At 35.0% G+C, this 25,239-nt stretch overlaps 1 protein-coding gene across 3 annotated transcripts in view; it reads right to left on the bottom strand.

The window, feature by feature from the left end:
- The window catches only part of DNAH8 (dynein axonemal heavy chain 8), a 125,778-nt gene that overhangs the window by 86,667 nt on the left and 13,872 nt on the right, over positions 1-25,239 (bottom strand). For all 3 annotated transcript variants that reach the window (XM_051783440.1, XM_051783439.1, XM_051783442.1), the window contains exons 11-29: positions 25,109-25,210; positions 22,989-23,135; positions 21,893-22,090; positions 21,292-21,368; positions 20,742-20,841; positions 18,446-18,565; positions 17,232-17,367; positions 16,341-16,528; positions 15,332-15,412; positions 14,390-14,506; positions 13,591-13,710; positions 12,722-12,857; positions 11,535-11,650; positions 11,048-11,154; positions 10,008-10,068; positions 8,464-8,644; positions 6,705-6,895; positions 3,194-3,320; positions 1,096-1,331 (exon numbers count right to left, since the gene is read on the bottom strand). In XM_051783440.1, the coding sequence (XP_051639400.1) occupies positions 1,096-1,331; positions 3,194-3,320; positions 6,705-6,895; positions 8,464-8,644; positions 10,008-10,068; positions 11,048-11,154; positions 11,535-11,650; positions 12,722-12,857; positions 13,591-13,710; positions 14,390-14,506; positions 15,332-15,412; positions 16,341-16,528; positions 17,232-17,367; positions 18,446-18,565; positions 20,742-20,841; positions 21,292-21,368; positions 21,893-22,090; positions 22,989-23,135; positions 25,109-25,210 (2,541 nt within the window). The remainder of the gene's footprint in view (positions 1-1,095; positions 1,332-3,193; positions 3,321-6,704; positions 6,896-8,463; positions 8,645-10,007; positions 10,069-11,047; positions 11,155-11,534; positions 11,651-12,721; positions 12,858-13,590; positions 13,711-14,389; positions 14,507-15,331; positions 15,413-16,340; positions 16,529-17,231; positions 17,368-18,445; positions 18,566-20,741; positions 20,842-21,291; positions 21,369-21,892; positions 22,091-22,988; positions 23,136-25,108; positions 25,211-25,239) is intronic.

Genomic DNA, 25,239 nt, shown 5'->3' with positions numbered 1-25,239 from the left:
AATATTCATCTCAAATTGGCAGAAGCACAATAATAATAACAATAATAAACAAGAATGTTAATATTGCTTAATTTTTTATACCTTTTATTTATTTATTTTAAAAGTTTGCATGATTTTCTACACATGTAAAACCTGACAAGTAAACAGTGCTGATCTCAGTTCCTTTAGCTTGCTTTATTTAACATCTAAGAAATAACATTTAATAGATCTGAATACTACTTTAAATATTTAAATTATTGTTCAGGTTCTTCTTTTACTTGTTTAACCTCTATGTCTTTTGGATCACAGAACTGATTGTTTTATAAAGACCATCGCATAAATTATTAAGACAAAACCCACTTTCATGTCATAAAACTAGTAAAAGAGATCGCTGAAAGTCCTTTTCAGTATCATGTTAATAGAACAGTCTTCAATAAAGAAAATGTTACTATAGAGTAATAAAATTTCTTCTCCAAAATGTGGATGAAAACATAAAACTAATGTCTTCTACTAAGTTGACTGCTTCAGAGCGTGATAATAAATACGAAGTACATAGAAAACTTAATAAGCTTCTTTTAGCTTCTTTCTTATAGAGAAAACTAAAAGAACGTTGCAAGATTTTGACAGCATACAATGATATGTGACACCATAAATATTCTCTGGCTATATTTCAAGGGGTAGATGATCAAGATGTTTGTTTACAGACAGAAAAGTTAAGAAGAGGATTAAGGCTAATGGAAAAACACTCAGCAAAAGAGAGAAAATTGCTCCCTCGTCTTGTGCTGTCATCTTATTTCTGTATGTTGTCTCCTAGATTGCATTTATATTAAAATTTATTTGAGAGAGAATAGTTTTTTATGTTTTGTATTAACACAGTATCTAGCAAATTATCTAATACTGATTCATAATATAAAATAAAAGTAACAACAAAAATAATACTTTGTTACCCATCTTCAGCCTAGTTCCTTCAAGACAGTAAATTCACTGTTAGAGTTCTCACATAATCTTAGCTTGTGACACCTAATCTATATTATCAAATATTAATAATTGTAATAATAATAATGGATGAGATATATAAAATAATACTTATTCAATGAAAAAATTAAGTCATCTTACTTCAATAGGTCCCAGGGACATATCCATGTCTATTTTATTTTCTTGTACTTTAGCTAAACCTTCCATTGCTAATCTGACATCATCTAAGGTACGCAGAGGTTGAGACAATTTATTTATGTATTCAGTCATGAACGACATCATGTCTGTCAATTTCTTTTTGTATTGCTCATTTAAATAACGACAGAGAAGCATTTTCCAGCCTTTGGTTTCAATTGCTAAAGCTGTTTTCAGTGGTCCTGATTTAAAAAAAAAAAACAAAAAACAAAAAACAATCCAGATCTTAATTTTTTTCTGTTAAAAAAGCCCACATCATCATATATGGTTCTTTAACAGCAATAAGAAAAAAGCAGACAAGCAATCCAATTACAGCATTTTAAAAATTTCAAAGTAATTCTAACTATAATGAAATATATTTCTGTTGTGTTGTTGTATACTATGGTAGGCGTAAAAAATGCTGGTAAGTTAATGGAATACATAGAGAAGATGAATAAAGAACAGGATGCCTACTTAGTAATGTGGATTTTCAGAGAATACCTTTGATATATATTAACAAAATGCATAAAGATTGGTGGTATTTAAATGGGTTATACCCATTGAGGAGGTGGCATCTTGGGATTTCAATACTGGGATTTGGAATAGTTCACAGCTAAAACTGTAAGGTGACAGATCAGATGCAGTCAATATATAAACACAAACCAACAATGAAGGGACAGAAAAGTCAATCACTGGCACTCTAACTTATTAACAGAAAAAATTAGTATTTTAATAGGCAGTGTTTTGTACTGTGATAAAAGAAAGCAAAACATACTAACAGCACAAAAAGTTTCTGCTCACAAAACAAATTTGACAGCAGATACAGATTCTTCTTTAATAATGTGGCTATTAACATTAAAGAGATGATTCCTGAAGGCCACAGGTAATTCAAGAAAAGTACTGTACCCTTTCAGAAGTTAGAGTCTGTAAATCACAATAAATCAATTCCCAAATCTAGCAGTTTTGGGAACAAGAAACAGTCCAAGAAACTAACTGCTGCCTCAGATTGTAAAAACATTTAATAACCTTGTTCCTTAATCTAGAGGATTTGGCTCCCTCTGATACAGTGGTCACTGATGAGGGAGTACTGTGACCATCAACAAAATCCATATAATTTTGTATACATTGGTTATTACCACTCTTGTTCGCTCAATAACAGGCAGAAAGTGTTTTCTAGAGTGGTTTCATTAAGAAGAAACTGTATCCAAGACCTGCATAAGGATATGTAGTCAGCAGTTTGACATTTTTGCCTATTCACTGAAAGAAATAGGGTCACACCACCAAGATCCTGAAATGAACTCTAGTCTTCAAAAATAGGCAGCTTCTGCTTCTCTGATGTGCACTGAAGACAAATTTTAGTTTATTTCTTAATCTAATCAAACAGATCTGTGAGAAAAAAAGGTTGCTCATTAGAAATGTGGCCAACTGATATTTTGAAAGGGACACGTTTTTTTCTTGTCCCTAGGTATCAACCAGAGAGTTGGTCCAGAGTAGACATGTTAGCCCTGCAAGGTGAGAGGCCTAAGTGTCATTCAAATCCTTAACACAAACAGCTATGCCGTAGCATAAACAGTTTAATTCAGAATAATGATGTTCTGAGAGCTAGAGATACTAAACATGGGAATGGCTAAGTATCTCCTGCTGAAACACACACTGAAAGTGAAAAAGATTCTAATACAGTTATGTGCTAGTCTTTCACCAATACCAAAGAAGATGTTTTATTCTTTCAATGCTCTTGAGAAGCACTGACTGACCTGGTGCCAGAGAGGAGTGCCAGGGAGGATTAAATTAGTGTCAGTACATACTCGTTAACTCTTTGGCAAGCCTCCATAACAACTTCACAGCCATGACAGAAGTTACTGTCCATATTTACACTCCAAAGAAAAGGCAAGAGGAATAGAGGTTTTTTTCAAGTCAGATAGTCAGTGAGGTCTCTTCAGTGATTTCTATTCATACTGAAATATATATATATATATTTGTACTCATATTTACAAGAATAAACCAAATAATATGACTATTTTACTCATTATCTTACTGTACCTACTAAGATAAGAATATGTCATACCTGTATGCAATTCAATTGGACCAAGAAGAATAATGGGTTTTAAACTTGCCATCTCTTGCTGAAACGTATTATAGTGAAGTATTTCTTCTTTAATTTCAGAGAGAGTGGGAGAGCTAGCCAAAAATTCCTGCATGTAGTTTAAGATGTCAGTCAAAAAATGTCCTTTTTCATATTTCTGATAACACATGTTGCAACTGTTATTCAGCAATTACTGAAAATGTATACCAATATTATACCTGCTTTTAGCCTTCTGTAGCCTTGCTAACATAGTAAAATACATGTTTACCATTTTTTCTGTCAGTAACTCTCAAGTTTGTTCAGAAATTTCAATCAAATTTAACAGAGAAACAGATATCCAGGACATATTAAGTGCCTACTGGTTTTGTGAAAACAGGTGACAAAACAGAGGTCAAAAAATATGTGCCCACACTTACAGAAAGACTACCTCATTAGCCCAATTATGTGTAAAACAATCACAAGAAAATACATCTTCTAGGCAGTTCCATGAGCAGAACTCAAGTGCAGAAAAGTTTTGCGATTCTGAGAAGCTGCATTCCAGAAATGTTACTCAGGCCCTCTATTGATTATGCTTACATTGGCATGGGCAAGCAATAAATGCTGAAACCTTTTTCCCACTTCTACTCTTCTGTCTGAGAGTACTCGGACAGGCAGTGGAAGAGTTAGCACAGTGGTAAAGGAAGAATGCAGAAATTAGAGGACATGTATATGAAACTTAACTGCCTTATTCAAGCTTTCACTGTAACAGTATCTTTTTCTTCAGTAGTAACTAGATCAAATGAATAGTATTTATTTGATTAGACTTAAAATTCTAGAGCAAATTTTCAGCTCTATATATAAAGTGGTGGTTTTTAGCCCACATAAACTGCTTAACTTGCACTGAGACAAACAAAAGAGGGCAGTGCTCCCGTATTAAACAAAATTATGTGATATGTATATATAGTGAAGTCTGTTAAATAGAAAAGATAAGAACAGAAAACTCTATTAAGTCAAGGTTAAATAAAGACTATATAGAAGACAACTTTCTTCTCCTGAATACCTAAATTCAAATTCTTAATTAAAACTTTATTGTAGAAGAACAGTGTGAAATACTCTGAAGCAGAAGTCAAACCTCCAGTTCCTGGAAACTAATTTTTTGTTGCTGTAGCACATGCAAAATATTTCCATTATACCTGAGGATTCAACTAACAGTTCAAACAACCAAGAGTTGCATAGAGGATTCTTGCTGGAATATAGAATGCAGAAACCACCTCCTAAAATAACTACAGGAAGATTGGTGAATAAAATGTTTATAAACTCAAAGTAAATGCTTTCCATAGACAAAAGTGAACACCTATCAGCACTGATGCTGTGGGAATTTCTATGAGTTGTAATATAGAATCACAGAATGTTTTGAGTGTGAATCATCTAGTTTCAACTCCCTGGACATGGGCAGGGACATCTTCCACTAGACCAGGTTGCTCAAAGCCCCCGCTAACCTGGTCTTCCAAGGATGAGGAATGCACAATTCCTCTGGACAACCTGTTTCAGTGCCTCACCATTCTCTCAGTTTAAAGGCATTCCCGTTTGTCCCATCACTCCATGCCCTTCTAAAAAGCCCCTCTACATCTCTATTGTCACCCATTTTAGGTACTGGAAGGTGCTATAAGGTCTCCCTGGAACCTTCTCTTCTCCAGGCTGAACAACAGCAGCTCTTTCATAGGAGAGGTCCTTCACCCTCTGATCAATTCAGTGGCCTCCTCTGGACTTGCTCCAGCAGGTCTCTCTTATGTTAGGGGCCCCAGAGCTGGATGCAGTACTCAGGTGAGGTCTCACAAGAGTGGGGCAGAGGGGCAGAATAACTTCCCTCAACCTGCTGGTCACACTGCTTTTGATACAGCCCAGGATACTGTTGGTTTTCTGGGTTGCAAGTGCATATTGCCAAGTCATGCTGAGCTGCTCATGAACCAACACCCCAAAGTCCTTCTCCCCAAGGCTGCCCTTGATCCATTCTCCACCCAAACTGTATACTTGTGCTTGGGATTCCTCCAGCCCATGTGCAGGATCTTACACTTGGCCTTGTTGAACTTCATGAGGTTCAGACAGGCTCACCTTTCAAGCTGTCACTGGCCCTCTGCATGACATCCCTTCTCTCCAGTATGTAAACTGCACCACACAGCTTGGTGTCATCAGCAAACTTGCTGAGGGTGCACTCGATCCCACTGTCCATGTTGCTGACAAAGATGTTAAATACTGCTGGTCCCAGTACTGAGCCCTCAGGAATGTCACTCGTCACTGGTGGCTGCTTGCACATTGAGCCATTGACCGTACCTCTCTGAGTGCCACCACTTAGCCAATTCATCACCAACAGAGTGGTCCATCTATCAAAACTGTGTCTTCAATTTAGAGACACAGATTTCATGCAGCACCATGTGAAATGCTTTGCACAAGTCCAGGTAGGTGATGTCAGTTGCTCTTCCATTATCCACCAATGCTGTAACCCCATCATAGAAGGCCACCAAATTTGTCTGGCATGATTTGCCCCTAGTGAAGCCATGTTGGCTGTCACAAATGACTTTCACATTTTTCATGTGCCTTAGCATAGCTTCCAGGAGGATCTGCTCCATGATCTTGCAGGGCACAGAGGTGAGACTAACTGCCTTGGAGTTCCCCAGGTCTTCTTTTTTCTTTTTAAAAATGGGGATTATGTTTCTCCTTTTCCAGTCAGTGGGAACTTCATGAGATTGCCATGACTTCTCAAATTTGATGGATAGTGGTCTGTCTACTTTCAGGCCCACTTCCCTCAGGACTCAAGGATGCATCTTGTCAGGTCCCATGGACCTATGCGCCTTAGATGTTTTAGAACCTGATATTCCCCTACAGTGTGCAGTTCTTCATTCACCCAGTCCCTCCCTGCTTTCACTTTCTTCACCTTGGTGGTATGGCTGGAGCACTTGCCAGTGAAGATGAATTGACTTGAGTACTTCAGCCTTCTCCATGTCCCAGGTAACAACATCTCCCGTTTCCTTTGGAGAGGGCCCACACTTTCCCTAGTCTTCCTTTTGTGATTGACACACTTATAGAAGCTTTTCTTATCGCCCTTGATGTCCCTGGCCAGATTTAATACTATCAGGGTTTTAGCCTTTCTAATCTGATCCCTGGCTGATTGGACAGTTTCTCTGTATTCCTCCCAGGCTACCTGTTCTTGCTTCCATACTCTGTAGGCTTCCTTTTTGTGTCTGAGTTTGAGTCCACACTAACCTCCTGGCACTTTTGCCTGACTTTCTCTTCATCAGGATGCATTGCTCCTGAGCTTGGAGGAGGTGATCCTTCCCTCCAGTGCTTTATCCCATGGTACTCTACCAAGCAGATCCCTAAAAGAGTCAAAGTCTGCTCTCTTGAAGTCCAGGGTACTGAGCTTCCTGTGCACCCTCCTCACTGCCCTAAAGATTTCTGATTTCAAAATAGAAGATTAATGAAGAATAGTTCTGTAGGTGATCATTGTTAAACTCACCTGAATTTTGGTATCTTTATCTTCTGTCCATAGGACCTTATATTTCTCAAAGTACTGCAGAACTTCAATAGCCATTTCTTTTATAGGATCCACAGAAGAAGAGAGGAGTACAACTAATTTAGTGATAGCTTCATGTTCTGCAACACCTGCGTGAAAATTCTTTAGCTTTCTGACTTGTGTATCTTCAGTTCCTTCTGTAAAATAAAATTATATATACATCAATGAACTGTTAACAGTCTGACTAGAATTCTCTTTAAACCTATGCATACCAAGTTAAGCAATGATGCTCTTCAATAATGCTGAATATCCTCCTTCAAACATCTGTCTGACTGCTTAATATGAAAGTACCAGCTGCTATTTCACACCAGGCTCTATACAGTTAGAGCAAATTCAGTCTAAAATGAAGGTTTGCAAAAAGAAAGAAAATAGTCTTCTTCATTCACAAATTTCATTTTCTTCACTGTAATTTAATTTTAACTGGAACATAAAGGCCTCCTAAACTTTCCAAGTTATTTAATAATTTTTTAAAATTCCTATATATAAAGTTTTTAAATTGTATATACCCCTTAAAGCAGTGTAAGCCTCTTGAACTCTTTGATGAATTGCTGAGACAATCAGGGTCAATATAGAAATGGATAGTATTGAGATCTAATGAGCTACTTCTGTCATAACAATGCCTGAGTATTTTGAAGCAGACTTCAGAGAACAGAGAAGAAAAATCCACTCTTCCCACCACAAACATTGTTTAATGAGGGGGATTTAAGGCAACTCCAAATTCTCTTTTACTCTGAAGACCTTTTCTGGGGTATACTCAATGGAAACAATCTCAGATTGATCCATCATTACCAGTGTACTCCATAAATCTCATTGTCCAAACATTAACATACACCCCCAGGTGTTGCTGATGTGTAGTTAAAGGTGATGAAAATGGTTATTTGCTGATGTTACATTTTGGCACAGCAGAGGCAAAAACTATGACTGTCTGATGAGGATTGTTTCCTGCCACCCTGTTTGAAACCCATTTAAAGAGGTTAAAATCATACAAGACACATCAGAAGAAAGATAAAGTTCCAGCTCCAGACTGTCAAAAAGAAAAACTTTCCTAGATGTTACAGATTTTCCAAAGGAATCACAACAAAGTTATAACTATATTGCAGATCACTGGCTCAGCCAACCAGCTAAGAGAACCCAATGCTAAAAATATATTTAGGCTTTTATGGATGCTTTCAAAGCATATGGAGAAATGCTTAGAAACAATATAAGGAATAAAGTATTTCACTAAAAGGGATGTAGGTCTATCTTCAGTTTGACTATTTACATGAAAACACATTTGAGGTGTTTTATAATCCAGTCTAGGAATACATACTGCAATTAAAATCTTTACAGAAATCTACTGATTGAACTAGCTCTTATTCCATCTCCATATTTCAATGGCAGCTTGTCTAAAATCATTGCTTATGGTTTCAGCCATACCATTATGGCTACATTAAGTAGAAGACTCAGATCTAGCTCGCAATTTTTCAAAGATTTTTCTGCTTATTGTTTCTCAGAGTTTTAACATTTCCATAAGCCTGAAATACAGGTTGAACAATACAGCTAATTAAATCAAAATAAATCAAAAAAAGTAATGCAAAATAATCCACAGTTGGCTGCTTTGAAGAAAAACTAGCTTATTTACAAATATTTATATTTATATATGGTGTTCTTATTAAAGTAAAAAGTTGAAAGAAGTAAAAAAAACCCCCACACTTACTTTCACCTCTTTTAGCCTTTTTTCCTGTCAATCCAGAAGATGCTTGCTGTGTACCCGGTTCTGGTTTTAAAATAGATTTTTGCAAATGTCTCTGTCCCCACTGAGCAACTCCACGACTTACTTCCAGTATTAAATGAATCATGCGATTGATGGCTTGCTGTATGTCATCTAAACTGGGAACGATTTCCTATTTAAAACAGTTAAAGTATTGTTGAAATAAATTAAACTGATTGGCATTTTTGAGACCTCAGTTCTTCTTCACTCATAGTGAATTGCGGAGCTTAGGCCAGAAGAGAAGCTGGAAAATGTAACTTTAACAGGCTGTCTGGCCTGAGCATTTCTTGTTAAACTTCAGAAGAATGATCAATCTTGTGATTTGATCAATCCTCGAATACAGTCCTTAAAACAAAATCTTATTGCTTTCATGTTCAATTCATCATTTTAAAATGATGGAATCCATGAAAGTGTTCAGAACTGGGATATGAACTAATTAAAAGTGACTCTGATGACCTATAAATCACTTTCACAGTTTGAGCAGTTGCATACATAAAAGCAAGGCTCTTACAAAATCATATTATCATTAGCAAAGTGGTATTTTACCCAGCATTACTGCCCTGGATCAGCCACACATTTGAGAACTGGAAAGAAAGATAGATGTACTTCCTTAGTGGGTAGAGCTTAGAGCCTTATGCTTCTACAAATATCAACAAGGTAAATATTCTACACTTGGACAGAACTTACCTATCATGTGTACACACAAACACACAACGTGAATGTACAACAGAATGCCAGTATAAACACCAGTTCATTGTCAAAGGAATATCACCTTAGAAGAGAACCTTTCTTTCATTATCATTTCATTAATATAAAACTTTTAATCTTTATAAGACATTTGTATAATATTAAGTTATCTTCTCATATATAAAATAAAAGAAACACCATAGATACTGCTGACACATAGTTACTTTCCTCTTCAGAAGGAAACCAAATTAATGTTTTAGTTCTTTGCAATCAAGCTGCCTTTTTGTCCTCGGCACATAGAAATCCACAGAAATCCATAGAAATTCTATTTTTGGTTTTGAATCTTCTAATTTTTGTTCAGTGTTCCTCATTCTGGTCACCTAAGTTCCTATTTGGGTTACTAAAGCCAAAATGAGTAAAGATAATATTCATTATTGCAATTCAACAAAGGATTTAGATCACACAAGTAACAGCTAAAATAAATAATATAAAAAAGGAAGATGAAGGATCTATTTCTGGAATGCAACTCTACATGTAATCATTCTGGAAAGAACACTGATGAACAGATTGCAATATAATTGCTAAACCACACAAGAACAGTAAAAGGTCAGTATGATGGAGGCAGAAGCCAGAACACTGTGGAACTGTGAGCACATTTCCTCAGTTAGTGCACTGAAAAACCTGAGCAACCGTTCTCCTTGGAACAGATGCTGGTTCAGTAGAAGCGTGCCCACATCCTGCACTTGGGTAAATGAAGAGATAACTTAAATACAATGTATTTTACCTTATCTATATGATTTATAACTTACCAGATTGGGAATAGCAAGGTGTACTTCTGCTTTTATAAAAGGAGTGACCTCTTCAGGTTTGCTTGGATGAACAGAAAAATTTGTTGTCTTGATGAAAATAATTTTGGAACATATCATAAACACTTCACAATAAAACCTCCTCAAATTACCTGAGAAATATAATTTTGACTACCTTTTCAAGGCAAACCCACATAGAGAATGTTCACATTAAATTATGTACTATTTGACAAAAACTTACAGAACCCTCTTGTCTAAAGGATAAGGATAACAACCAGAGCTCCACCATTCAGAAAAAGGTTAGCTTGAATCCAGCCATTGCTTTCAGAATTTTTATTCAGAATATTTTCTTATTCTGAATTTTAATCTCTCAGTTTCAGAATGATGGAACTCTGCCAGTGCTTTAAATAGGGTATAGGAAGGTCTCCCTATCATTTCATGCAACAATGTATCACGAGTAAATTTGCCCCACTACATTTTAGATAAATACTCGACAGAACAGAAAAATATTTTTGAAAGAAAACAAGCTAGTGCAAAATGATAAATACATGTTCTTAACCTACTCAAAACTAAAACTAAAGCCTAAAATCAAAGAGAAAAGTATAATTTAAAATGCTGTGATATGACATGGTGAAATAAGGAAGGATCCAACAACATGATACAGTAGACAAATATAAAGGAAAAAACAACAAAAAAATCCTACTGACTTCAATAAGATCAGGATTTCAATACAATTTCTATGAAAGATATCCTCAGAAGACAAAAATGTAATTCAGGCTTTAACACATGTTAATGACAAAACATCACAAACTTCATTTGCTTAAAATAGATTCTCTTAATAAAACTCTAAGTAGGCTTTTCAATCTACAATATATGTTATACTGAAGCAATGCTGTCTCTGAAATTTATGCCCATTTGAGTAGAGAAGGATCTATAGAGATTATACTGAATATGGGAGAAGGACTTTGTATGGATCTTGCCATTATCATGAAGACATCATAAAGAGTGCATACTATTGAAGGAATCTTCCATTTGCAACTTACTTGGAAACACTTATTCTTTTTTTAATACTAGCCAAAGACAGTCGGGTCGCTTTCTGGAGGCTGAATAGCAGCCGGCGAGTGAAATAGGCAAGTAAGTCTTTACAACTCTGCAATAAATAAACCACACATTATTTAGGACTGTGTTCAGAGAGAAGCCTGAAGATTATTTCAAAAATTTTTAAGTCAAACACAGGAAAGCCCATGTTATGTCTTAGGAACAATATCCTCTCCAAACTTTTACCTTTACCGCTCACATATAAAGAATTTGTTTAATAAAGGTGTTGATTGGAATAACATGCAATATACTTCTGAAAGCTAAAATCCTTCTTAAACTCACTTTTTAGGAAAGTTATTTCATCACTTTTACATTATGTTTGATGCTGTCAATGTGATATCTTTCTGTAACATAGATATACAACTATCAAAACTCAAGATACTTAAAAATCAGATCAGTTTGAAAAATAATTTCCTTATTTTTAGAAAATACCTTTTTAAACTCTTCCTCTTTTTCATTGACCTTGCTATCTTCACTAGGAGGTGCTTCAGGAGTGGTTTTTTCTTTCTCCTTTTCATTATTTTCAAATGCTATACGCTTTTCTTTTGCTGAAAATGAAAAAAAAAATTTTTTGTTAATTGCACATTGTGTTTTACTTCAAAGCATGCTGTCCCCTCTTTAGAGGCAAAATAATATTGACTTTTATTTTAGTAGTACCTGGATTGCCAAAAATAGGGTTTATTTCACAACATTTTTTCACACCAGGAATCTGGTTAAGAGTCCAGCCTGTAAGCCTTAGCCTAACAAACACCATGCACTACCAATCTGTTATTAAAGACAGATAGGCAGACATGGATATATCAGTGAAAATGACAAAAAAAAAATCAAAATCAATATAAACAATTTAACAAAAGACAGAGAAGTATCTTTGCATCAGGTTTTTCTGTTTGCATACTGTTGAACTACCTGGAGTATTTTGACCGTGACTACGCCTCTATACCTGGAGAAATTTGAAGCCAGAAGGAAAAAAAAACCTATGTAAGAAAAGAGTTTCATTTCTGATTAATGCTCAGAATAAATTTTCTTAAGAACAGAATATTTTTTCCAACTATACACTCTTCCTCCTATAAGAGTACAGGACCTTCTGAAATCTTTGTAACATACCCCAAAGGAGTGGGAACCAGCCATATATATGCTAGCAAGTGACTATACTGATTTAAACTGACCAGCCAGCAAAGCACTGGTATTTGAGATACTATTCTACTGTGGCAAAAAAGTAAAAAAGAAAGGGATGGTACTAAATACCTGACATAACTGAGAAGAGAGGAACACTGTATTTCACTTACAGCAGAGGGGAGAGCTGGGGGAAAAGGTTATAATGAGTGACTGAAAGAAATGGAACTTCAATGTTCTTTGTCTAGAGCAAATTCCTTGGTAATCTATACAGAAGGACAGAGTTTAATTCTAGAAATACCACCAAAACTGAATTATCTCTGTATTTCATGGTCCAGTGATTTAGTTTAACAGTAGTGAGTAAATGAAGGCAAAACTGTGACAAAGATGAAAAATGTAGTGGGAGGGAGAGGTCTGAAGAAAATTAGCTAAAACAAATCAGTTTTGATAAAAACTAGCTAAATCTACAGATTTTTTTTTTTGTTTAGATAACCAACATTAACTACCTGCTGATTCTTCTTTTTCTGAGGTCTTAGATGGAAGTTCATAATGCTTTTCAAATAGAGCTATTAGCTCATGAACAGCAACTTCAATTTGCATGCTTTTCACGTTCAGTAATTCAGCACATTCTTTAGTATAAGCCTGTTAAATAAAAATATCAATGAATTGTCTTAGTATCACTGATTATCTTATTACTGTTCATTTTTATGGAGAGGCAAAACATTTCCCTGAATATCGCATTCATTAGACTGAAACAATTTCAAAGAAACATACATATATTTATAAAAATTTTCTGTTACCACTATGTTTTTAATGCTTAAAACAAAATACACATATTTTAAATGTAGTGGTACTTTTAAGGGTCAGAAGAAAATCCTGAATATTGAAGGGAGGTCACAGTCTGAATTTGAAATTAACCAAATACTCTTTTAACTCTCCTTAACAATTTTATTTACTTGCACTGATTTTCTAATTAATACATTTTTAGCCTCTTTTGGAATCAAGAAACCTTTCAGATTTTCAAATATACTTGTTGGAAAGTATTTTTGCCTTCTCCTTCAAAAAACAGTTTGGAAAAAATAGGGGAGCAAAAAAGGCTATATATGTCTGAGTATCTTCATACACAAAAAATCTCATCTAATTATGAAGCAGTTAAATTAAAATTATCTATGAAATACTACAGCTTAAGTATCTCAAATACCTAAGAACCAATTTATCTTCATATAAAATGTGTTAACTAAAATATTTTCCTTACAAATAAAGTTCTGTATTTCCCCAGAGAGAGGAATTATTTTTTAGTTTTATATTCATTTACTAAGGCATTTTTTCAAACACGCACTAGAATTCAAGTTCAAAGGTGTAAAGTGGCACACACCTCATTGCAGGTCAACATATCGTCTACTTTGATAGGACCATCTACTGGTAAGATAACTAAAGCAGTATCTGATATGTCTTTTAATAATGAACCAATTCGCACTTCACTTGCAACATTAACCTAAAAAGAGAAAATCATATTAATACCACACACTGATCTTTAAAGCATAATGTATTAATGTATTCTATTTTTGGTATCATTGGCAAACTTTGTCAGGGTACACTTGATCCCACTATCCAGATCACTTATGAAGATATTAAATATGAAATAAAAATAATTCAGAAATTATGTGACAAACATTAAGAGAGTAAAAACCCTCAGGCTGAATCAGCATGCAGAGGACCTAGGGAAAAGCATGTTCTCCTTCATTTTTTTCTGGGCTGCAGAAAGAGGATACAGTTTCACAACATGCCTGCTATGAATAGAGTTAATGTTTAAAAGTTCTACACTGAACAATTTTCACATGGAAGTATCTTTTGTGCAACTGCACTCATGGACAAGCACTCAAAGAGAAGCAGACACCGTCTCTGAAAACCAGAGTGGATGGCACAGAAATGGAAGACAAGAAGTGGAAATACATTCTACTTTAAATACAGAAGAAAAAATCAAACACAGGAGGGTAATAATGGGAGAAAATCATTGACTATATCACTCTCCAAAAAAAGAACATATTTTAAAGACAACAAAATTTCTATGTATGGTACAAAAATAAGTACAGATTAAGTTTCAATGCAAAGAGCAGTGTACTCGATATAACTTCTCTAAACTTATAGTTTTTTTATATAGTAAGTGGGTATACCTTTCTCAAAAGCTGTTTATATATATGCAGAATTTGATCAGCTTCTTGAAAGAAACTTTCCAGCGTCACAGACGACCAAGTCAACATGGTAAGTCCTTGCCTGAACACAGTTTCAACCTAACCATAAAAATATAATTTCATTTATTTTAAAAAAAAGAAACTATTTAAAACAAATGCAATTATTATTAGAATTACTAACATCACTTATTAAACAGAATGATATCTAAGGTTTGGAAGGTTACAGGTTTTCAACAGAAAAATCAAAGAAATTTATACAATGTGGAGGAAGAGGAGGGTAGTGCATACTAAAGCCTCTAAGTGACGTGCTCAGCAAACATCTTCCCTTTCCTCTTCTCCTTGATACTGTCTTTTAGTGGCTCTCACTGCTTCCCAAAATTAAAATCAAGTCCACTATTGATCATACAATATATCTGTTAACACATATCCTGAATGCTCTCAAGAGTATAATTGCTTCTCTTTCCACCTCATATGTGTCTATGTAACAACATTTTTCACTTTTCCCATTTTGAATCACACTGATCCTCTCCAAGTTTTCTTATAGTCTCAATGCTATTTTAAAACATCCCCTCTTCCCTATCATTTCCATTATTGAATTCTTAGTTCTCCATGGTCTGTTTCGTCTGGATTTGTCATCAAGATGTTCAGCCAGAGATTTGTGTAGATAAATAGACCCTCAAAGTCCACATTTTTTTTTCTACTGGGCTTGTATCTCATAGGCACTAAGATTATTCTATTGTAATACACGTTATTAGAGCACTGTGTGAGGGATGTAAAGAGCAAATTGCTGGTCTTAAAGGTTTTTGTAAAGTTCATTAAATTGGCAATATGCAGATCCATCTAAATATTTAAGAATTTTAAATTATAATTAAGTTACTTTTAACTTCTTATGAAGTATACTGAAGTGCATTTAGCAATACCAACCTTTTGCATTTTTGGTGCCAGTAGATTTACAAACATATTTGGTGTTTCTCGACACAAATCTTCATAACGCTGGACAAGACCCTGTTAATTATTAGAAAGGGTAGTATCAAGCAGAATATTTCAAGTGTTTCTTTATTGAAGCAAACAACATGTTGAACAATCAAATCATTAGAAAAACTTGGAAAACAGCACAAGGGTCTATTAAAAAACAGTTTTAGAATTTAACACATGCATTACATGCCTATGAACATAATTTCTAGGAAGTAATGAATTTTTTTCATACTATAAAAGAATGAAAGTCACCTTTGAGCAACACTGTCTTAATGTACAAAGCCAGACAAAGTATGATCTTTCTCTAGAGCTAAAGAAGGTTTGAATTCAACGACTGTAACTTGCAATGCCCTCTTAAAACTGAGTATAATGTGCTTTACGTACTTAAATTCACGTATGAACTCAATTTTAAAATATCATCTTGTCTTATGCTGTACACACACAGTGAGAAATCTTGTATGGTACACCTCATCCACAAGATATAGGCTTCTCAAAATACTACAATAGCAAATACTACAATAAGTATCAGAAATGTGACTTCTCTGGCAGATAAACCTGAAAAATTCTTCATGTTTTTGTGGCTTACCAACTTTCAAAATATTCCAGACTAACTACAACCTTTCCTTCTGAAAAACTCTATAAAACTTTGTTTTACTGATTTTCAGACAGTGAACACTTTTTGTGTGCATTTAATTATTTCATCACCAGAGTATATTTAACCTGCCATGGAGTATAAGAAGTTTATATTTTTATATTTAAGTATCTACTAGCCCCCACAGCAGTTAGCAGGGGGGTTTCAAATGAGATCGTCTATGTCCACCTGTGCATTGCACAAATTTACTTTAAACTACCTCATACCCAGCATTAGTACTTATATAACTATAGAAAAAATTGTATGATTAAACAGATTTTCTTTTAATTTTTTTTAAACAGCAATCATGATACTTTTTGAGTTTACCTCTAAGCGCATCTTGATTGACTTCAGTTTATTTTCTAACATTACTATCTTTACTGCTTGCTCCGGTACTTCCAGACCCAGCTTTGTCATACATTTGGTCTCTCGCACAATTTCTAGAATTTGAGGATCAAAATTAACCAGGAACTTCTCGGTTTTAGGATGACGCACAAATATTGTGGCTTGTAAGGCTGTAAAGACATTCCAATATCAGTTTCTAAGACAAACAATTGTTTCCGTCTTATAAATTATTATGGAACCCAGATTTGTAATATTATTATACAATGATTAAGTATGAATGGTTACTTGTGAAATAGCTTCACATTGTTTTCAGTTAAAGAAAATATACAGCTGACTTCCACCATATTGGCTTTCTGCCTTTCTCATCATAAACTAAACAAGGCTCAGATCCAGTCTTATTTGTGTCATATTTTTTCTGAGCTCAAATTAGAAAATTATGAAATTCATTTTCTAAGGACCTGGAAACACAACACTTCAATATTAAACATTTGTAGGCATAAAGTAATACTTGTCCTTAGAGGGACTGGGATAATACAACTGTATAAATTATTATAGTGGAAAGAAAACAGGAAGAATTATTAAATAGTACACATAAAAATTTCAATACCAAAATTATCTGTGTCTTAAATTTGTATCACTACTGTTTGCAGTCATCTGTCAAACAGTGTGCCAGATCTGCAATCCTCTGTATCAAAATCAAGTTTCAAGGTCAGTAAGGCACCACAACTGTATTACTGAGCCTGCTTATTGACTCACGAATAATTTGCACATTTTAAGGGTAAATGAGGCTTTAAAAACCTATCTGATTGGATTTGTGTTAACTCACTATTCAATAACAGTTTTAACAAGCCAAGTACATATTTAATTACTTACGATACTCTAATTGCGACATTTCCTTCATCCATGCATTATGATAGACTACCTCAAATTCCACCAATACATACGCAAGTTTGTTGTATGATTGAACAACTGCTTTACCTTCTGGACTTGCCAAGATATTTGAATTTTTCTATTAAAAAACAGTGCATTAAAATTAAAACTATATCAAAAAACCCCCATACCACTTGGATTTTTCTCAATTTAACTACTGACTATATATAACTTAAGGTAATACTATGAATTACACTTACAGAGTTCTTAAAAACTGTATCCAGTATTTATGATTCAAATTCATAGGGCAATAAAATCGGTAAAATCTTGTAAGGAATAAATACTAAATAACACAGGTAAGAGCAATTACTTTATTATAGTGTGATAAATATATGCAGTTCATAGTGAAGTAGATGCTCAGTTTTACTCAAAATTGAATAACTAAAAACTTATTGTAAAACTTTCCTTTTTTAATCAGTAATGATACTTATGCCTATTTTCTTTGGAGCAGATCAGATGATTCATGTTCACATCTGAGGGAAACAGGAAAGCACTGCGCACAGTTCTGGGCCCTACAGATTAAGAAGGTCCTTAAATGCATCCAGAGAACGGCAACAAAGCTGATGTAAGGGTTGGAAGGAATGAGAAAGCAGCCGAAGACAGACCTTGTCTGGAGAAAAGGAAGCTGAGGGAGACCTCCTTGCTCTCTAGAGCTCCATGAGGAGGGTAAGTGGAGAGGGAAGTGCTGAGATCTTCTCCCTGGGATCCAGTCATAGCATGTGTGGGAATGGTTCAAAGAGGGGAGGTTCAGGCTTGAGATTAGGAAGCATTTCTTTATTGAGAGGATGATCGAACACTGGAATAGATTTCCTAGAAAGGTGGTCAATGCCCCAAGCCTGTCAGTGTTTAAGAGGCTTTTGGACAATGCCCTTAACAGCATGCTTTAACTTTTGGTCAGGCCTGAATGGCTCAGGTGGTTGGACTAGATGGTCATTGTAGATTCCTTCCAACTGAAATAGTCTAGTCTGTTCTATTCTAACATGACATCTTGGATCTACAGCAACGGTTGCTGCAGAGCAGTATTCCCATACAATTAAACATGTTGCCTAGCATATAACAAGGCACATTATCGTAGCCAGAAACTTTATAATCACTCTGCTGAAGTAAGACAGTTCACTGTTACACAAAACACCTATTTTTTCCTCACATCAACTTACATGGAAATAGTTGATTGGTTCGTTTATCCTTCTGAATAACTGTCTCACCCACAATATCTTTCCTGCAATAGGTGGCATGTTTCGAGCCAGAGGAGGGTCATGTTTCTGAGTTTGGTAAAGCTACAGTAAGAACAATATCATTAAACACATGGATTAAAAAAATTTGTTGTAATGTTAAATTGTTTTCTCTGGTACCACAATTTCTTCCTCCTCCCAAAGAGACTAAATTTGTGTGGAGGTACACAGCAGTTCATGGAGAGAAAAACATATTTCTTCCTCGACTTGCTACGTTTCTGAGGTGGACACATTGGTATCACTGCCAGTAAGTCTCTGTTCTTCGTTAACTCATGATGGTTTTTAGCTGTCCTTAATTATGACAGAGCTCCAAGTACACCAGAAGGCATTGTAAGCCTAGGAGCTGAGCAGCCAGCATTTAAACCAAGCCTGACAGGTGCAGCTATGTGACTTTAGAGCCATCTGCTGTGAAAGCAAGCTGTTTAAGGAAGTGTTTTTGGGAGAACCCTTGTGAGGCTTTTCCTCCTTTGCTTGGGAACTGGCACCAGGAGAGGTCTAAGCTATATTGTTAACTGAGAGTTTTACCTGAATAGAAATGTCAACATTTTTCTTTGGTCACATGCATCTGACTATTAGCTAACATATGTTGGACTCACTGATTCTTGTGGGCCCCTTCCAAATCAGGATAATCTAAGATTCTATGATATGCACTTTGCTACAAACTTCTAATCAATATGCACTTAGATACTCCTGGGTAAGCAGCCCATGCTTTTATTTGTGCCCAAGATGAGAAAAAAAAATGGCTCCTCCTCACTGAATGGCTATATTAGAGTAAAAAAAAGTTGGCCTAAAATGATCTCATACAAAATTTGCATTGACAAATTAGTCAATCACTTTAGAACCAGTATTGCAGTGGGAGCAACTTTTTATAGAAATAACTTTCTTGGCAAAGATAAAAACAATCCAATAACACCTAATAAATAACTAGAGCTAGTCAGTATAATTGAGACATATTCTTCAACAGAAGAAAGGAGTATTTGTATCCACCCAATTTGCAGCATCAAAACTCACGCTGTGACAATGCAGCCTCTGTGATGACACAACTCTTCACTTACTAGTATGTCTTCTTAACCCTACACTGTCTCCTGCACAGTCCCAACAAAAGAAATCCAAGTAGCTTCACAGTGAACTTAAGAGAGGAGCTGACCTGGATGAAACCCTCTCAGAAAATATAGCCAGTTTGGGGTTTTTTTTCCCCTGGAGAAAACAGCCATGGGTAGGCTACATGATTTTTTGAGCAGGCAGTGCTGCAGTAAATATTTTATTTAAATTGAGCCAGTAATTACAGGTTCAGGGAGTGTTATATACAGTGTGTAGGTAGAGAAAGGACACTGTAAAGAGTAGTTCAGAGCAGCTTTGCTAGGCTACAATTTTAAGACACTGTTTGGAGGAATCATTTTCTAATAAGTGTGGAGTTTATAGACACTTGGCTCCTCGTGTCAACTTGTGTCATTGATCTCACAAAATGTAAACATCTCAAAAAAAATTTTCATCAGTCTGGTTTTCCAGATTCCCTTTATACTCATTGAAGAAAATGGCCATTTGGAGGGAATTATTTAAATCTTCATGTTACTACGTGAAATGAATCAGATTAACCAACTCCAGAATACTTCCTTCTTTCTTGAGTAGAAAGGGAGTTTAGACATCTAGTTCCAGGGCAGATGTTTGTTTTACAGACAAATAAAGTCAGGTTAGATCAATTCTTCTCTAAAAGATTACAACCAAGTTATGTGAACAGTCACCAGAAGTTAATTCTCATCCTACAGTCATGGTGAACCACACAAATCATGAAATATTACTTTATAATCAACATAAACACAATTTAACTTCATTTGACATGTATTTTATGCTGCCACAGCTTTGATAATAGCAACTTATAAATGCAAATTAACTGTAGAGATCTCATATAATAAAAAAAACTAACAGGCATATGCAAGTAATGTACACAGCGAGTAGAGAACACTTTTTTAAAATTTAATTGATGAAGGAATAACAGAAAATATTTTGGTTTAAAAAGTAAAATTGTGATTACATATTTGCCTTCAAAAGCATGTTTATTGTGTTTCCCATACACTAAGGTCTGTTTGCTGTAACAGGAAGTATGATAATTGAACTTTGATAGTCAATTAGTGAAATAGGCAGAATAAATAAAAATTCATATTAAAATACTTGCACCTATTTTAACATGATGTTTACAATTTATTGAAAAGAAATGAAATACCTTTTTAGTAGCTTCAAGCTCTGCTACATAATGTTGAAGAATACAACCAGCTGTACGTACTGTTTCTTCTTGAAGGCATGGCATATTCAGATTTTGAAACCTGTATTAAAGATTAGTACCCAAAATTATATTCCTAAAACTCAAATAATTTTTTAAATTTATTTTGGAGTATATGAACATTACATAAAGTGAAAGAAGCACAAATCTAGGAAATGCTTCTGAATTCAGAAAACTTTGGTTTGAGCAACTTCCAGTAAGCTGAAAATTTCTGCCTTGCTGGGTATTTTTGTTGTTGTGTTGTAATTCTTTAGGTTTTTCCTTTAGTACCCTCTCATATATACAAAATAATCTAATGAAATTAAGAAACAGAATATATTGATTCACATAGGAAAGCTACGATATATATTTCATGATTATTAAGTGGTTCAGAACATCAGTAATGAAAAATTGTCGATTAAGCCCTTTGTTCTAAAATAGCTGTGTTACTTAAATCATGTTAATCAATAATTTGAAGTCAGTTTAAAATATCTTAAAACATAGTTGCCAATACCTCTGAAGTAACTGAAGTGAGTTCTGTGAAGACAAAATTCTCCCAAAACAGGTACGCATAAAGGTCTGTAGCTGTGTCTAAAGAATATATAATTTAGTATGCTTTTTCTGGTCATAGAATACTATGCTGATATTGTCTTAACATTTTAAACTGTTACTGCTTAAAGCACAAAATAGCCTTCACTAGTCCATGCTTAATATAATTAATGAATAGCTAGTTTCAGGCAAATAATCTCTTAAAATGTCATACAGTTCTATGAAATAAATCAGTTGCAGCTTTGTTCTGCCCAAAATCTAACCATGTTTCTCCAGGCTAATAAATGGCATCCATGCAGATCATTCTCTCAGGTCTCATGATTTTTTCATTTTGGCTGCAGAGTGACAATCATCACTGAGGATTCTTTGATATATTTTACACCTTTCTTTGAAAGTAGAAGAAAGAATGGAAAAAGCCTCCCTCCAGACAAACACAGACTCCTGTTCATTGGAAGAACAACAACATAGCCTATTCACAATCCAAAGTCTCACTGACACTGTTTGACACTGAGCAAGTAGTGATGAGATTCTTCCATGATTAAATTATAGGTAGCAATACTACTTACCTCTAAACGTTCAACTTCTGTCATGAATTTCACAAAATCCACATCAAACTCTGTGTTTTGTGGATCAAGGACGTCATATTGTTTCTTTTGAAATATGTGGAAGATATTTTTGAATTTTACTGCCATAAGATCTATACCTTCAATTGCACACAGGCTCAGTGCACTAAAAGTTTTCTCTACGGCTATCATCTCTGTAATCTGAAATATAGACATTATATTCATGCTCATAACAAATTATTTGTTACTTCCTCTACAAACTAAAACATGAGTAAAATAAAATAAACAACAGCCACTTCTCTAACTACGGAATTCACAAATGTGTAATTTCTGAGCTTCTGAATCAAGTATCTTCAACAAAGCACTGTTAATTCAGTTTTCAACATCAGTTCTCACTACAACCCAACACAAAGTAAAATAATCATTGTTCTTCTTTGTGATAGGGGATTTATTTTTTATGTGGAAAGAGTTAAAACATGACATATACATACTGATAACAAAAAGATAATTCAAAGAATAAAAAAAACAATCCTACAGATTAGTGTGTATACTGCATGATGAGGAAATGCATCAAAGACTCACGGAATTCCTACGCTGTGATGACTGCCCCATTATTGCCTTATCCCTAGTCTGACCTTATTCTGCACAAGAAGCACCTATTACCTTTTCCACACAAACTCCATCAATGCTAGTTTAAAGTCTCTTCATTGGATTATCAAGCTGAATGTTAAGACCACACCAAAGAGCAGAATCATCTGAAAAATTGTATTTAGCAGTAACAGGATACCATTCAAAAAAGCAAAAGTGTGTTATTTTTCACATAATTTTAAACCTCCTACAATAATGATGTAAGTCTAGATAATTAGGTTATTTCTCTCCACACTAACAGAGACAAATTGACAAGCACAGTAGGCAATTGTGAGGTAATTGCTGAAGTACTGAGCTGACTTTGTGGAAGTACCTAGTTTCTCTCAACAAAGATTTACAAACTCCTTTACAAGATCATTTAGGAGCATGTATGCTGACAAGTGTCCACTTTGTAAACTGCTCTTTGGAGAGGTGTTTCTTTACCAACAACAACAGCACACAGTACACTCACTTTTTCTAATCTCCTACAAAAAGCTTCGGATCTTCCAAAAATGTACATTTCTGATACTTCAAATGCCTTTTCTCCCAGAGTTTCCAAAATCTCTTGCTTAGCTTCACGAAAGCATTTCTGATATTCTTTCAACAGACATGTGCAGTCCTAAAAAGTGAAGGAATAAATACCATACTCATTACGCTATGTTTATGGGTGAGAGACTAGAGAACTCAAACCAACTCTCATTCCAAAGTGGTTAATTATCACTGAATCTAGTTACAGGCAGTAACGACTTACATACAGTGGTTTTCTTTCTGCATCTGTAGCAAATGTTTGCAACATATGAACACACAATAGTACAGTACAGCAAAAGATGTAACATTGGGAAATGAGTCACCAAAAAAAGAAGAGGAAAGTTTTAGTTCATGTTAAAGTAAGTAGTGGTTTAGAGGTCTGCAAAGAGCAGATGATGGCTTCTGCTCTAAATGAGGCATTTGGAGATGTCCAAATGAACAGAATGAGCAAGAAAAGCCATTAACTTAATTAAGAAAGGTCAGACTGTCCGCTGAGTAAGGACAGAATGTGGCATAACAGAGTAGTCTGTTTGGAACTCTCAGAGGACTTAAAAGAAATTGGTTATTCAAATTAATGTATGTTGACAAGTCTGAATTAAAGGGATGTTGAAGAATCAGTTGATTATTTTAAGACTTCTACCTCTGAGACAGGGTCACTGACATTCTTGTTTATAGATCCTTTGGGGTGGATTAGAGCAAAACAACACTGAATGACTGATGAATATATGTGGCAAGTTTATTCTGAAAACAATTTGGTTGCAGTAGAAAGAAGGTATGTAGCCTTTCTGGTTCCTTTCTGTAAAAATATCACAAAGAAAATATACAAGGAAAAGAAAGAAAGAGAAGGAAGTGACAAGAGTAGATAGTAGAGAAGAAAGATATCACCACCCGTGGATCCAGCGACAAGACTTGATTGTTGCAATTTCAACATCAGAGTGATGGTCACAGTCTTGTTCCTTTGGGGATGGGGGACCCCTCAACAAAGAGTTCTACACTAAGACCTTATCAGATGTAAAAACTGTGACTGATGAGAAATGTGAGAAATGTGAAGTCTATAGTCACTGGAATACAAACTTTTCTGCTAGTTCTTGTCAAACAGAAAGCAGATTTTATCACATATACTGGAAGTTACCAGGCTGTCTGAACATGCAGGTATATATAAAACAAGTGGCTATGAATTACAGGAAATCGAAAAAAGTCCTCATTGAAAAAAATGTTCAGATCTTCAAAAATATACAAATACTAGAATGAACACTGATCAACATGATTTGAAACTGGGGGTATATTTCTCTTATTGAATAATGAGGGCTTGTCAGCTGTACACCAGCCTCAAGATTTCCTCATTGAAACAGATGAATTATTAGTATCAGATCAACCTGTCAGTCAGGAGAGATATATTTAAATACATTTTCTTTTTTACCTCTGGACCTAATTTTTAAGGGACTATGAACTTCTATGCCTTTTTGGGTACATTAGGAATTCAGGAGCTGAGGTCAGATAAAGGAGAAGGTGGAAATGATGTCAGCATTGGCAAGCAGTAACCCCACAACTGCACGTTTTGCCCTGGCACACTGCATGCACTTGATTTGTTCTTCATAGGTCACCATCAGATGAAGAAGAGGAAGACTATCTTAGCAATGAACTTTTATGATATGTTAAGAAAATCTTGTACTGGTAAGAACTACTGTAACAATGTCATATCTATTCAAATACCAGGTTCCCCATGATAGAGGAAGATGGTACCATACCAAAAGTATCCCCTTCTCCCATGTCCTCTTCCTCAAGAGGGAAGAATGTGGATTATGCAGGATGGAAAAATTCCTTGGCTGCACATACGGTGAAGATGCCAATTCCAGGATCAATAACAGACTACACTGACAAAGATGAGGCCATTCTAATTTCAACACCACCAGTGGGCTAAGAATTGGGAAAATATTTGAAGCATCATGAAATAAAAGAGCAAAGATGTGAAGCATTTAATACATATTGATATGAACTTCCTTCTGATATCAACAGGTAATCAATAGCTTTGATAGGTAAATAATAAAACACCGAAATACAAACCTTAATTTTTTCAGTGATTGTTGATGTCTCCTGTTCCCAGACCTGAGACAAGCCTCCGTCTGTAATATAGGCTTTACATGTTATGATCATTTGATTTGTAACCTAGACAAAAAAACAAAGTAGGTCTCAAG

Source organism: Manacus candei, unplaced genomic scaffold, assembly GCF_025592945.1.
Source record: "Manacus candei isolate 608988 ecotype Guabito, Panama unplaced genomic scaffold, ASM2559294v1 h1tg000017l, whole genome shotgun sequence".
NCBI classification, from domain to species: Eukaryota; Metazoa; Chordata; class Aves; order Passeriformes; family Pipridae; genus Manacus; species Manacus candei.
Note: the sequence above shows the minus strand (reverse complement) of the source record. Positions and strands in the feature narration are given on the sequence as shown.